Source organism: Uloborus diversus, chromosome 3 (genome assembly GCF_026930045.1).
Source record: "Uloborus diversus isolate 005 chromosome 3, Udiv.v.3.1, whole genome shotgun sequence".
Taxonomy (NCBI): domain Eukaryota; kingdom Metazoa; phylum Arthropoda; class Arachnida; order Araneae; family Uloboridae; genus Uloborus; species Uloborus diversus.
The window spans coordinates 53098986-53113471 of NC_072733.1; the positions used below are offsets into that span (position 1 = coordinate 53098986).

At 33.6% G+C, this 14486-nt stretch overlaps 1 protein-coding gene across 1 annotated transcript in view; it reads right to left on the reverse strand.

Annotated features, from left to right (window-relative positions):
• The window catches only part of LOC129218747 (dentin sialophosphoprotein-like), a 30986-nt gene continuing 16500 nt past the window's right edge, over positions 1-14486 (reverse strand). Inside the window, exon 3 of the mRNA XM_054853071.1 lies at positions 1-74. Coding sequence (XP_054709046.1) covers positions 1-74 — 74 coding nt within the window. The remainder of the gene's footprint in view (positions 75-14486) is intronic.

Sequence of the window (14486 nt, forward strand, 5' to 3'; positions counted from 1 at the left end):
TCAATAATCATCATCACTGTGAATGTCGGAACTATTATTAGCTGTCTCGGTAAAATCGGTAAAATCATCAATATCTGTAATAGAAAACAATTGATAAAAAAAAAAGAAAGAATTTTATTAAAAGCCAAGTCTGGTTGAAAAAAAAAAAAAATGATTACCTGAGGCAGAAGGCTGTGCTTCGAATGTAACATCTTTTATTGCTTGCGGTAATTGTTTTCAGTAAACCATTTAAAAACTTTTCAGTTGTCCTCAATTTTCCACCCACAATCAAGAGGTGATAAGCTTGTCGGTTTTTTTAATGAAAATTTGTCCGAATTTGCGAAATGCAAGCTGTTCTGAGGAAATGTTCACGAAGTTCAGACTAACATAGGGTTAAGGATGACGGATCAAAATTCTTCACGTTTTCGAGAATTACTTGATCTTTTTTCAAAATTTTTATAAACTTTTAAAAACGAAATAGTTCTTGCATCATTAATTCTTTCCATTTTATTTTCTCTGTACATTCGGTGCACAACTCTTCCGAAGTTTCGAGTTGTATTCGAATTTGTGACATGCATTTTACATTGTGCGATGGCTGATACTTAAATTTGTTAACGCTCCTGTGTATTCTCCGACTTTGTAAATAGAACGTAAGGCCGGACTTTCCTTTTCAGAAAAAAGCCGGATTTTGATCGCAACCAGTGATTGCGTGTAAAGCAACCAAGGCGGAACAAACGGTTTCTCCTAAATTCTTGTAAAGTTCAGAGACATTGATACATCTTAATGATTTTCCAACGCCAACTTCCATCCAGACCTTTATTTAAGAATTCAAAAACTTCATGTTAGCCAATATTATAACTAATACATCAGTATCTGAACATCGTAGGTGGACGTCATATGGAGGCTGCAGTTCTTCAAAAATTACAAAGATGGTAAATCATTTTTGTGTCGGATTCTTCGCGGTCTGGGGCACGATTGCGTATTATCTACTATTTTTACAACTTTTCTGTTGATGGTTTCAAATCTATAACACTGTTTGTAGTTAATATACACAAATTTATCTTCAAAATAAATCGCTTTGTTATTTCGTTCCCAGTTCTTTAGTAAATATTCTAGCAAATCTTTAAAAGTAATATTTTTTAATTGATTCAAAAAGTCAGAGGGACGTGTTGCAGAGTCTCCTATTTGAATATTTTAAACTCTGTGAGTTCCGCTTAATATATCGTCGCCTCAGAACAACAGTAAGATATCTTAGTGTTATTTCTGGGATTAGATATCTTACTGTTGCTCTGAGGCGATGATATGTTCATTATCTTTTATGGAAGGAAACGGGGTACGTGTCGAAAACAATTACTACGAATACTGCTGAACATATTTAATAATTTTCTCAATATCATAGCATAAGATGATGGAATTTCTTTCATTAGATATAATAAAAAGAATCCATCATAGATGAGAAATTTTGGTTGTTCAGAATTGATGTTTTTTTAAGCACTTTTATTACACTTGGCCTGATTGTCATGGAGTAATCTGAGGCGTGCTTTTGCTTATATTTCAGCAACTAGATTACTAAGAGACTTCTGGATTTTACTAAATGATTCGCTTAATCTTAAGGTACAACTTAAGGCTGAAAATTTAAAATTCTGAAGTAACATCATTATTTCGGTTAGGATGGAAAATAGCAAATTTGATGTAATTTCCCCATTAAATGTTTAAATATAAAATCCATTGTTACAAATTTTGTTGCCTTGCAAATGTAATGTTAATAGTAATCATAATGAAAATTTTGAATCAAGTCCTCTCTGGAGCAAGAATGAAATTTATTCACAGTCGTTGCTTTCTTAGAGTTTTTATCCTCATCTATGCATCTATGCCAATAATCGATAACGGGGCTAAGTAAAAACACGTATTAGGATCTTTATCCCAAGTTACTTATATGTTGTGAACCATTCTTTTGCGTATACTCAGCAACTAGACCACTTACAGACTTCAGAATTTTATTAAATGATTTGTTTAACCTTAAGGTACAACTTAACGCTAAAAAATCAAATTCTAAAGTAAAATTTTGTTTGAAAACGAAAAACTTTAAAATAATAGATTTAAAAAAAAAATAACAAGCACTTTTCATAATGCACTCAAAAGGACAAAATAACTTTTCTGGGTCAGAAAGGACAATTTAAGTGTTCCTGTATTTTTTAATTCTTTGAAGAAAAAGATTTCACAAACGAAGAAAAGTGCGCTCAAGTCATTTTAAACCAAACTTTCCAATTAAGAAAAAAAAATGCGTGTTTCAACATTCAAAACACTCAAATTTATGATTGAAAGCTAGATAATGGTAAAACATTCTCTACATGACTAGAACCGCACTTTTCTTCGTTTGTGGTGTCATTTTCTTGGAAATTTTTGAAAACTACAGGAATTCTTAAATTGTCCTTTCTGACCCAGAAAAGGTATTTTGTCCTTTTGAGTGCATTATAAAAAGTGCTTATTATTTTTAAAAAAATCTGTTATTTTCCAGTAAATGCAGTAAGGCAGATTTTTTAGTTCTGCAGATGGCTATTATCTGTTGACCCAATTTAACATATGCTAAAGAAATATAAACATCAGCAGCAATGCTATCGCCGCGAAGCACTGGATCAAGTTTGCTCCAAAATGGCGGATGCGTCGGCTCCTCCACTATCGGGGCCTTACTCATTCCCAGGCCCCAGACCCAAGGTTATTAAAGGTGTGTCTTTCCCCTCTTCTTTCTTCGCAGTAGATGAATAAACAGCTTTACTTTCCCTATTTACGAAATGTATTTGAAAAGGTGGTGATTCAAAATATTTTTGAAGAATTTAAAATATATATATATATATATATATATATATATATATATATATATATAATGTAACAAATGTATGAATATCAATTTAAATATGATAGAAAATTGTAATCATAAAAAAATAATAATAATTGAAAAATTTCCATTTATAAAGAATGAAAAGATAAAATAATCATAATTTTCCAACTACTTTATAATTTAAGCAACGTCTACCAAAGACTAAGCAACCTCTTAGTCACGGTAGACTAAAAATTTTAATAAAAACAGGATTTAAATTATTTATTAAAAAATAAATCAGCTTTATTTATTGAAATTTTGCGACGACAAGCAAACTTTTTCGAGCGAGCGCTAGCGGCCCGATAAACGGTACATAGAGGGACGAGGTCGACATTCCGTGGCGTTTAACATGCCTTTGCAACATAACACAACTGGTAGACTTTTGTTTTTATATTTTATACATTATAAACAGTTATTTAAAAAAATCAAAATTGACTTATTTTTTCGCACCTTGCGTGGGTGGTAGACACGGCACGGCAACGCTTCGGACGCGGTAGACATATATTTTTCGTTATGTTTATACGTAATCAATAATATTACCGAGTTTCAGCCTTATATATGTATAAGACAATTTCACAAGTTTTTGCAACATATGGCAAAATTTTTTTATCAATTATTGCAACGATAACTTTTTGGTAGACTCGCGTTTTCTTCTTTTAAGTAAACTAATCTAATATTTAAAAAAATTCTGGCCTTATATATATTGTCGTAAAATTTCGGTCGCTATCTCCCCTACACTGTTAGAACTACAGGAGCCGTTGAAAGGTCTTTTGGCACCCTGGGGTGAAAGCAAGGTGCATTCGGGTGAAAACGGAGGTTGGAGATGTCCTTGCGGTTCTTTTGGCTCCTTTAAAAAGGGTGCCCAACTGTCACGTGATCTGTCACATGATATTTATGATTTTAATGGCGGCGTTCATGAAATGATAAAAGTCATTTTCACGCATTTTGTATTATTACGTTTATTTTTCAAATTTATTCTTCGTGATTACAGTAGTAGATGCCTTCTTCTGACGACTCGATTTTACTAAAAGGAGCTTGTAACCCTGTAACCGCTGTTCCATGCTTGTTTACAAGTCAATGAAGTGAAACTGCACCGTTACTTCGTTAAGTTTTTTTGTTCTTATATTTATTTCACGTATGATTATTTTGTTTCGCTCGCTATTCTTTTGAACGATGAGAAAATTATATAGTTTCGCTCACAATTCTGTAAATATCTTTGACTTTTTTTCGTTTTAATGAATCTACATCGCGTTTTTTGACTTTGAGATATTTACCCACGTGATTTCATGCTGTCAATTGTTTCGAAAGCTGAATTGCTAGCATTTTTATTTTGTTTCAAACTATTTGGGTCGTTGTACAGTCAGAGATGTTTTAAGAAAATTTTCTGCCTTGCGAACGATCCTATTGGTTTGAAACGCTGCTTCTCCTTGAACGAATGAAGTTGAAATTTCTGAAGATTTGTTTACTTCTCATCAAAAAAGTTTTAAGACTAAAATTTAAGGTTTGTGTAGTAAATTAAATCTTGACTAACATGCTTCACTATAAATAATGATGTGAAACACCTCTTAGCTGCTGCATAGGTTTTAAATTCAAATTTGGTAGGTTGTGGCAAATAGAAAAACATGCTTTGCTCTGGCAACGGAGCAATTGATATTTTTTGTATCCCCACTGACCAAAATTGTGGAAGGATCCTGATTGAGGAAGCAGTCTTGAATTTACAGTCAAACCCTGACTTAAGGCCCACCCTTTAAAGCACCAATCCTATTATACCACCATAATTGTGTCGCTTGTTATGACGCAGACCAATACCATGCTCCAAAAAAATGCTTTTTCAAAAAATTTTCTGATGTTTGCAGTAAGTTGAAAATTATTTAATTAAAAATACTGTTTATTCCCTTCTGTATCTATAGTGTAATAAGCACTCCCACCCCGGTTATTCAAAAGTAGAGTACACCAAAATGTTTCCAGGCAAAAACGCTTTGTGGAGAGCTCGTTTTAAATAAACTTGTGGTCTACTCTCTACTGAAAAACACTATCAGTGGTTGAACAGGAAAGTGGGGCTTCGTTAACATGTGCCTGCATTTTTTACACCAGGGCTTAAATTTTACACAACCTTTACGACGCTTTTAGCTAACTGGGTTTATGGGATGAAATTACACCAGAAACTTGTCAATAGCTGTAGATATGGGGATTTAGTTGAAGGTGAAAAAAACAGAGTGCAGAGTAATGTTGAAATGAGAGATTCAGAATAACATCAACATGTAGATTTTTTTGCAAAATCTTCCACAGTAAATGAATACATAGATGCCGAAAAATCAGTTTCAACTTTTGAAAATATGGCTCTCGAGGAAATTATTAAGTTAGCGATTCCGATTCATCTGAAGGAGAACTTGAGAATGTAGAAGGGAATTTTAAGTCAGAAACTGTAAAACGAACGTCGCATTTAGAAACTAACAAAATTCTTAAAGGAATATGCGACTGATAGAAAAATGTTGAACAGCCTTCTTGCATTAAAAAAGAACAGAGCTGTCTATTTTGAGCAAAAAAAAAAAAAAAAGTCAAACTGAAACTAAAAAATATTAATATTTTGGACCAGAAAACAGGTAGTTTAGATAAACTAATTAATGTTGGAGCCTGAAATCTATTAATTTTTTTAACTTAAAGAAGTAAAATCGTGCTTTAATTTTATCACATTTCTTAACATTATTTGTAATCTTACACTTTATATTTCGATATATTGCCAAAATCGATATAACGTCACTATAAGATGGGATTTGACAGTGGAGTTATATCGGAGTTTTACTGTTACTATCAAACGGTCATATTAACATGATGACAGACTGCAGTGCTTTGTCGAAGCAGAAAGTGGCTCAATCACATAGGCATGATCTTACAGCATTGTATCCCAAGATGTCACGAAATAGTGCTCAAAGAACAACTCCATAACTTGAAGGTGAAAATTCTGGTTTTTAAAAGCAAAAGCATTAGGCTCAGAGCTGAAACATTAGGAGTATTATTTAGTAATTGTGGGTACTAATAATGCAATATATTCATTAGGTTTTTAGTTGTTGCTTTGTAGGAATTGAACATTTTTGTATTCTGTCACTTTTTTTTTACCTGGGTGCAATGTGCTGTCAGATAATAGTACCAGGCTTGATGGTGCACTGATTTAGTGCAAGTAAAAAACACCATAACAAGATTAAAAAATAACTTTATAAAGTGCACAAGAAAGATGTTGAAAAAAAAAAAAAAAAAAACATTGTCTAGCGTGCATCATATACAGGGCCCTTGCTAGGGATTTCAAATTGTTAGCCAACAAATTAGTCAAATTTCAATTGCATTAGCCAAAGACCTAACTTTAGTTAATTTTAATTCTGAATTTTAAAAATGTCTAGAAAATTTCAATTGGAAAACAAAGGAGTAATTTTATAAAATAGACAATGCAAGTGCTAATATTTTAAATATGCAGTATACACTAACATTTTACTAAGCACTTAATAACAATGCATACGACATGGAAATCCCAATTTGTTGTTTTTTTTTCTTGCAGATTTTCTAATTATAATTTTGAGGGTGGAGGGAAAAATCTTTTTTCTATTTTTTATGAAAATTTCCGAAAATTTTCCGTTTGCCAAGAATTTTAGCAAATCGGCTTCTTTTGTTGAATTTACAATTTTATCACTTTTGGCGCAGTGGCGAATCTTTAGCGCGGGCCCTGACATTTGTAAGTAAGTTTTCATTTATTCTATAATTCTGCATACATTATTTTCTTAAAAATTACCGCAATGATGTACAATAACTTTGTTATATTCAGTTGGACTAAGCAATGTAGAAATTTCTACATCGTGATGCATCGCCAACCTTACATGGCAATGTCACAATACATCACAATGTAAATTTTTTTTTTAAAAGATACAGTGAAATCTTGTCACAACAAATACCAATACAACTAAATATCGGTTTCAACAAAGGAAATTTTCTGCATATTTCATTTCCATTACTTTGCTCTAATTCAATTGCAGCGAAAATTCCGTTACAGTGAGCAAAATTTACGGTCCCTTGAAGTTCGTTGTAACGAGATTTCACTGTAAACTGCTTGTTTAAATTTTACAAAATATATTCCAGATGAAAAAATATAAATTATCCCAGATACTACAAACAGATTCTAACGCTAGCAGGAAGTTGCCAAAAAAAAAAAAAAAACTTTTAAAGGGACAAGATAGCAATAAATATTACAGGTGTTCTGGTATTACAATGAATCTATTTTCCTAATGCAAAAAGATGTGAGCAGTCTTTTAGCATTTAAAAAGGGGTTCATCAAAACACCAAAATATGTATATGCAATCTTAGTAGCTATTTTACACTTTAAGCGTTTTTTTTTCTTTTGTTGTTGAATGATTATAAGATATATATAAACTTTGTTCATCAATATTTTTTCTGTCAAGAGCTTAAAAAACTGCATTTCCTGCAAGTTTTGGGAAAAGTGAAGGTCTTCGTTCGCTTATGATACTTCCACGCAGAGATAAGAGAACTTAAATTTTTAATTGGGAAATTTTTTTAATTTGCTGAATTGTACTGCATAAGCTATAAGTATGAATTCATCTTATGAGAAGAGACATTAAACTTCATTATTTTTTTAAAAGGTAAGTTCAAAAAGTAATTGTTAAATTTTATGAATCATCTGAAAAAAAATTGTGGAATAAGGGCATTTTTGTAGGTCACAGTAACCTCCCATCAGGGTGCCCCTGCTTCTACAGAATTTTGAAACAATTAAGATATTGAAACGGTAACGATTGTGGAATGGTTTCTGAATATTGGTGGTAGGATTTGTAGCCAGTGCTATATTGATGAATTGGTTTAGAGAAAAATTCTGATCTGATTTAAAGATGTAGGATGTACAACAGTTTTTTGCGATGCATTGCCCAACCCTAATGTCCAGTAATATTCTATTGATGTTAATTGAGATGCACTAAGTAAAAAAATATTCAGTTGAATACCTGGTTAATTTTTTTTATCTGAAAAATTTAATTTTTATTTTATGCCAATTTGAAATATTTTGCAGTAAGATACCGCTTCTAAGCCAAGGCTAAGGCCCCAGAACAAGATGTAATGTACCAAACAGCCTGATCACATCCTGAGACTGCAGTTTGGATCTTTTTAGAACTCCTCGGTCAGAATTGGTGAATAACTGAGCAGATGGCAGATGATATTTCAATTGAAGCTGAGAGTGCCTACAAACTGGTAGATAAAGTGAATTCACCAGCGAGTGTTCGCAGCATGGTATGGTTCCACTTGTGAGTTGAAGACAAAGTATGGGTGTTTAGCAGTAAGTTACTACCCCTAAGCCAGGGCTAAGTCGGAACTGAATTGAGATGACATCCGAAACCAGCTCTGTTATTCACTATTCCTGACTGAGGAGTTCTAGTAAGAACGAAACTACAGTCTCAGTATGTGATGACCGGGCTGTCGGGGTATATAGCATTCAATTTGAAGTAGTTTATCTAATTTGTGTCTTATGTGAAATTTAAATGCACTTCCATCAAAAATCCTAATTTTATTTCCTTAAAAGCATAGTTATTAACTTAAAATAAATAAAAAATAAAATAAATTATTCCAAAAATAACTTAATGTAGTACAACTAATCTTGGCTATGTTTATCAGTAGAGACGTACCAAGTATTCGGTAACTATTGGGTACTCGGCTTGCTCGGACAATTTGCCGAGTACTCAGTACTCGAGCAAATTTTGATCAGGTACTTGGCCAATACCGAGTAGTTGTAAAAAATTGAATAATGTTCAACGCAGATGTTACAATTAATAAAAAAAGTGCAAGCATATAAATAATATACTGCAATCATTTACAATTCAAATTTACAAGTCAAATTCAAATTCTGAGAATAATGAAGTTTGTTATGCCTCAATGGAGTAAATCTTATATTTTAATGCCCCAAAATTAATGAAACTTATATATTAAAAATGGGGCAAAAAGGCAAGTACAGAAAATATGAAATTTTTATACTATTAAATGGATTTTTGCCACTAACAAAATTATTTATAAGAAGCATAAAAATACCCTTTCTTAAAAAATAAAACGATGTTAAAATCACAAATGTGCAGGAACACTGTAAACACGTGTTTTGGCATTTCAAAGAATGCTTTTTATAATGCACAAAATGTGAGCTTATGGATTTAAAGACATCCGACAAAAGTCAGATTTTTTTACGTTCATTTGCTCACATTTTATGCACTGAAAAAGATGTTCCTTGTAATGCAGAAGAATGTGTCTGCAGTGCTCCTGCACATTTGTACTTTTAACATTGTTTCATTTGCTTTAAAAAAATATTTACATTTGTCTGACTAGAAGTATAGATTGATATAATTTGTTTTAATTCCAACTTGATAATCCTACCTTTTATGTATTTGTTTATTTTTACTTTAAAAAATAACTTATTTGTAAAATTATTGACACAAACAAAATCTTTTAAATAATACATAATTAAATTTCAGCTGGAATTTTGTTTTAAAAACTATTTTTTTTTATATGGAGGTCTATACTACTATTCCAATGAGTTCACAATTTGTCACGTGTGTGTCCGTGGTTCTTCTTAAAATATAATTGGAACTCGGTACTCGACTGAGTAGCGAAAGGCCAAGTACTTGACTACTCGGCCAAAGTGCTGCTCGGTACGTCTCTATTGATCAGAAATTCTGCATAAACTGATTAGTTTCTTTTCTGGGGATATAGGGTTTCATAACTGACAATCATGATAACTGGTTATGTTGTAAGGTATAATAACTATGTTTATGTTTTACAGCCTGTACATTGTAAATTTTCATCTTTTCACGAGGTTACTTTGGGACTGAGAAATTTTCAAAGTTAAAGGGCTATAAGTTTACAGCCTTATTTTGGCTTTGGTTGACAAAAACTAAACTTTATAAAGTGTTTAAATAGTATTAGTTACACTATCTTTTTTTTAATTTCATAGCAGTTTAAAATAATATCGTAATCTTTTACTTAATAGTTAGAATGCATTGTTCTTAATTATCTATTTAATATATAATATTCTAGGATTGATATAAACTCATTTCCTTTGTTGTTCCTAGTGTAGATCAGGCACCTATGGTACAATGGTTCGAAGTCATGTTTCCTACTGTTATGAATTGGGATAAAGCACTGTTCCAATGTTATCCCAATCAATGGGGTAAGATTAGGACAAATTTAGATTTTTTTAAATAAAATATCACTATAACTAGAGTTATTCTTTTGCCATATCTTGTAAGAGGAATACTCAATTGACATATTTGTGATTATTTAGCTTTTTTCTTTGAAAATAAAGATAGGAACAGTTAAACTTTGAAAAATGTTCCAAAGTTATCCCATCCTACAGTACTTTTAATAAAAGGTAGTTTATAATGCTTAACTTTATTTACAAATTCTGGAATACAAAAATCAAGTTGAACAGACAGAAAACAATTGTTACAACAAAACGATTAGAATTCAAAATTGAAATGTGAAGTTGTTTTAACTGATGCAATTTTAATGTATTGGGTTTAATGGTTGATATCTAGAGTAGAATGTTAGGATCAGCATTTAGACAGCTTCAGTATATAGTTTTCGTTACTGCATAAGTTAAATTCAGATTTGCATATATAAGTTATGACAGTTGGAAGGACAGGCTTTGTGTTTTCAACAGCTGGGGTTTTTTAGTGTCCAGCCAAAACCAAAAATGGGTAAGCACAGACTGACAAAAATTGTAAAATCTTTGGAGGCAAGGAAAATTGGTGGACTCCTGACAAATTGTTTTTAGAATTTGTGAGGAAATTCATAATAACATGGTTTGTAGAATAATATTGTTCTGAAATAACTAATTGCCAAGGTATTTCTTTTTTAGTCAGACCTTCAAGTGAAGTATCTGTAAGGTAGATTTAAAGGTGCAGTTTGAAGTTATGTCTATCAAGCATTCATATTCACATGACGACAGACTACAGGGTTTTCTCAAAGCAAATAACGGTTCAACCACCTACGCATGATCTCGCCACACTGCCAGTGGCCAAGGGCGAATTCAGGGGAGGGTCAAAAGGTGACCCCCCCCCCCCTGTGGTGAAAAATATTTTTTCATTAGTTACAAAGTCTTTAGCATTACGTAAGAGAAGGTATAGTGGGAAAATGTTTCTATAAAATAAATTTAAAATCTTTTTTCCTTACTTAGTGTTATTATTGTTGAACTTCACTTTTATAGAAACTGTAAGCTTAAGTGATGATTGACTTTTCAGGCCTAACTGAAGAAAATATAAAGAAATTCTATTGAAATATTGCCAATAAAAACTTAAGTTCAAATTTGACTGGAAAATTTTTTTGGGGTACAAGCACGCATAAAAAAGGGGGAAACTTGCTGTTTACAATCCTGCTCTCCTTAAGTTCACATCTTGATTGCATTGCAAAAGAGTTTTATTTTTAATGTGTGTCTACATGAAGTTGTTGTACAACATTTTAATGCCACATTGTTGTGCCTTTCTTGTTTCTTGTTTTCATGGAACAAAAGTTTTCTCGACACATTGACTAAAAAAAATGTATAGAAATATGTTGTTTGGAAAATTAACTTTAACCATGAAGAGTGTAGCAATTAATGAATTTAAATTAACATTTTTTATGTGAATGATATTTTTTTAGAATACATATGTTTGTAATTTAATAGAATAACATAAAAATATTAATTGAAATGGCAATACAGTGGAACTGCAATTTTCCGTTTCAATTGAAACTGAACCCCATTCGGATGATTGGATTTTCATTAGTCAATATTTGTGTTGAAAAGGGGAGAAAAGAACATTTTTAGAGAAAAAGTCTTTGATTAATTGAAAGGAAAGTCAACACATTAACTTGTGTGTGTGCTGAGTATATTTACTTGTGCTGTACATTAGAAGCTTCTGCACTATGACACTGACTCTTCATCCCAATAATGTTTGTGCTGCACCTACACTAGGTTTGTAGTCTAATCTTTTTAAAAATTTATTTTACTTTTATCATCCCATTAACGTTTATGCTGCGCCTACATTAGATTGGTAGTCTAATCTTTTAAAATTTATCTTATACAGTGAAACCTGTGTAAGTTGACCACTTGCGGTGCACTACTTTATTGATCAATTTAAACAGATGGTCAAATTATAGAGGTTGATTTATACGATAAAGGCTAATTACGTTCCTGAAAAAAGGCGGTCAACTTACAAGGGTGATCAACTTTACAGGTTTTACTGTATTTTTGTTTCAGAAATTCTGAAAGTGATTCGGAAAGTTGGAGTTTGGATAATTGAAGTTCTACTGTAAGAGATATTCTAAAATCTGAAAAATTGATATGGCTTTCAAAAAACACAGTAGAACTCAGAGTTTACATATTGTATCAGATAAGGGTCTGCAGGGCTTAAAAATCTAAGCATATTATGAGGAGATAACATTTCCGGGCTTATTGGCCGTGGTCTAGTTGGAGTAGAAATTCCAGACGTTTTGGCTTGCTTTGCTGCAGCCATCATGAGCCCGGAAATGTTATCTCCTCATATTGACGCCGGCCGTGAAAGCCTTAAACAGTATCTAAGCATATTGTTTAAAAATTCGATTCTTTACCACTCGTCGCTCTAGGGTAAAGAATCGAATCTGTACCTGCCACTATTTGTAGTTTAACCAGTTGGATGTGACCCTGAAGATAGCTCTGATTTTCTGATTCAGACCAGAAAATGAGCAATCCCTGGTCCAGCACCCCCAGAGGTATCGTTTCACTTGGAGGAGTGTGTGTAACATCCCCCCCTCAACTCTTTACCAGTGGGCTATTGGAAGAAATCTGTAACACTTGCTTGTTTTTTGTTTATATGTATAATTTTATTTACAGCACATTCTGTACTAGCAACTTTTTACAAATTTGCTCCTTGGCTTGTATTTGCAATAAAATTTTTTATGCATTGACTAGCATTCAGAACCATTGGTGGTCTGTTGTACCGAGACGAGTAAAAATTGTTTCAGACCACCATTAAGTGGAATTCAGTATACTGTAGTGCCAGTGGTTGATCACAGTCAATTAAGAAATTTCCTGTTACAGTCAAACCACATTAATGAGTTGAGCGAGTGGCGCAGACTTCATATTTTTAAGGTTTGTTTTTAAGAAATTTTAATTTTTATAAGATTTCAGTTTTTGTGGTGATTTTCTTTCTTTTTTCGGGGGGGGGGAATTGACCCCCCTCGTTTTACTTAAGGGGGTTAACTTTTACTTTCAGGGAAGCACCCCCTTCCCGAAAGTAAATGCAATATGGAACAGGCATCGGCCTTTTGGATAAAAGAAATTCAAGCAATTTATTGCAATAAGATCAAAAGCAGTGGGTCCTACGGGGGGGGGGGTTGCAGCGAATCATGGCACAAGCTTCAAAATTTTAAAGTTTTTCCTTTAAAAATTTTAGTTTTTTGATGGTTTTAATTTTTTTTTCTAAGGACGGGGGGGGGGGGGGTATGCCCTAGACCCCCTAATACCTGAGGGGGTGAAATCCTACTTTAGGGGGAACATCTTCTACAAGTGACTGATATAGGGAAAAGCCATCGACCTTCTGGATTAAAAAAAAAATCAAGCTTATTATTTGAATAAGACCAAAAGGTAGTAGGGCCTACGGGGGGGGGGGGAGTGATGGAGCGGATCATGGCGCAGACTTCAAATTTTTAAGGTTTATTTCTTAAAAAATTCAGTTTTTATGGTGATTTTCTTTTTTTTTGGGGGGGGGGTTGACCACCCCACCCCCCGTTTTACCTAAGGGGGTTAACTTTTACTTTCAGAGAAGCACCCCCTTCCCGAAAGTAAACGCAATATGGAACAAGCATCGGTCTTTTGAATAAAAGAAATTCAAGCAATTTATTGCAATAAGATCAAAAGCAGTGGGTCCTACGACGGGGGGGGGGGGGGGGGGGGTGGAGCGGGTCATGGCGCAAGCTTCAAAATTTTAAAGTTTTTCCTTTAAAAACTTTAGTTTTTTGATAGTTATGTTTTTTTTCCGAAGGAGGGGGGGATGCCCCAGACCCCCCCCCTAATACCTAAGAGGGGTCCCCTAATCCTATTTTAGGGGAACATCTCCTTTTACAAGTGACTCTGCAATAGGGAACAGCCATCGATCGGCCCTCTGGATAAAAGAACGTTCAAGCTATTTTTGTTCCATTAAGACCAAAAGCAGTGTGGCCTACGGGGGGGGGGGGGGGGATAGTTGAACGGGTGGCGCAAACTTCAGATTTTTACGGTTGGTTTTTGAAAATTTTTAATTTTCATATTTTTTTGGGGGGAGGGAGGGGGGCCCCCACCCCCCACCCCCATCACCTGAGTAGGGAAAATTTCTATTTAGGGGGCATCCCCTTACGCCCTGTAACTCTGCAATAGGGAACTGGCATCGACCATCTGGATAAAAAATTTAAGCATTTAATTCGAATAAGGACAAAAGCAGTGTGGCTTGCGATGGGGGGGGGAGGGGTAGTTGGAGCGGGTGGCGCAGACTTAATATTTAAGGTTGGTTTTTGAAAAAATTTAGTTTTTTTTATTACTTCTTTTTTTGTGTGGGGGGGGGGGAATCGCCCCCCCCCACCCCCCATGAAGGGGGGGAGAATTACT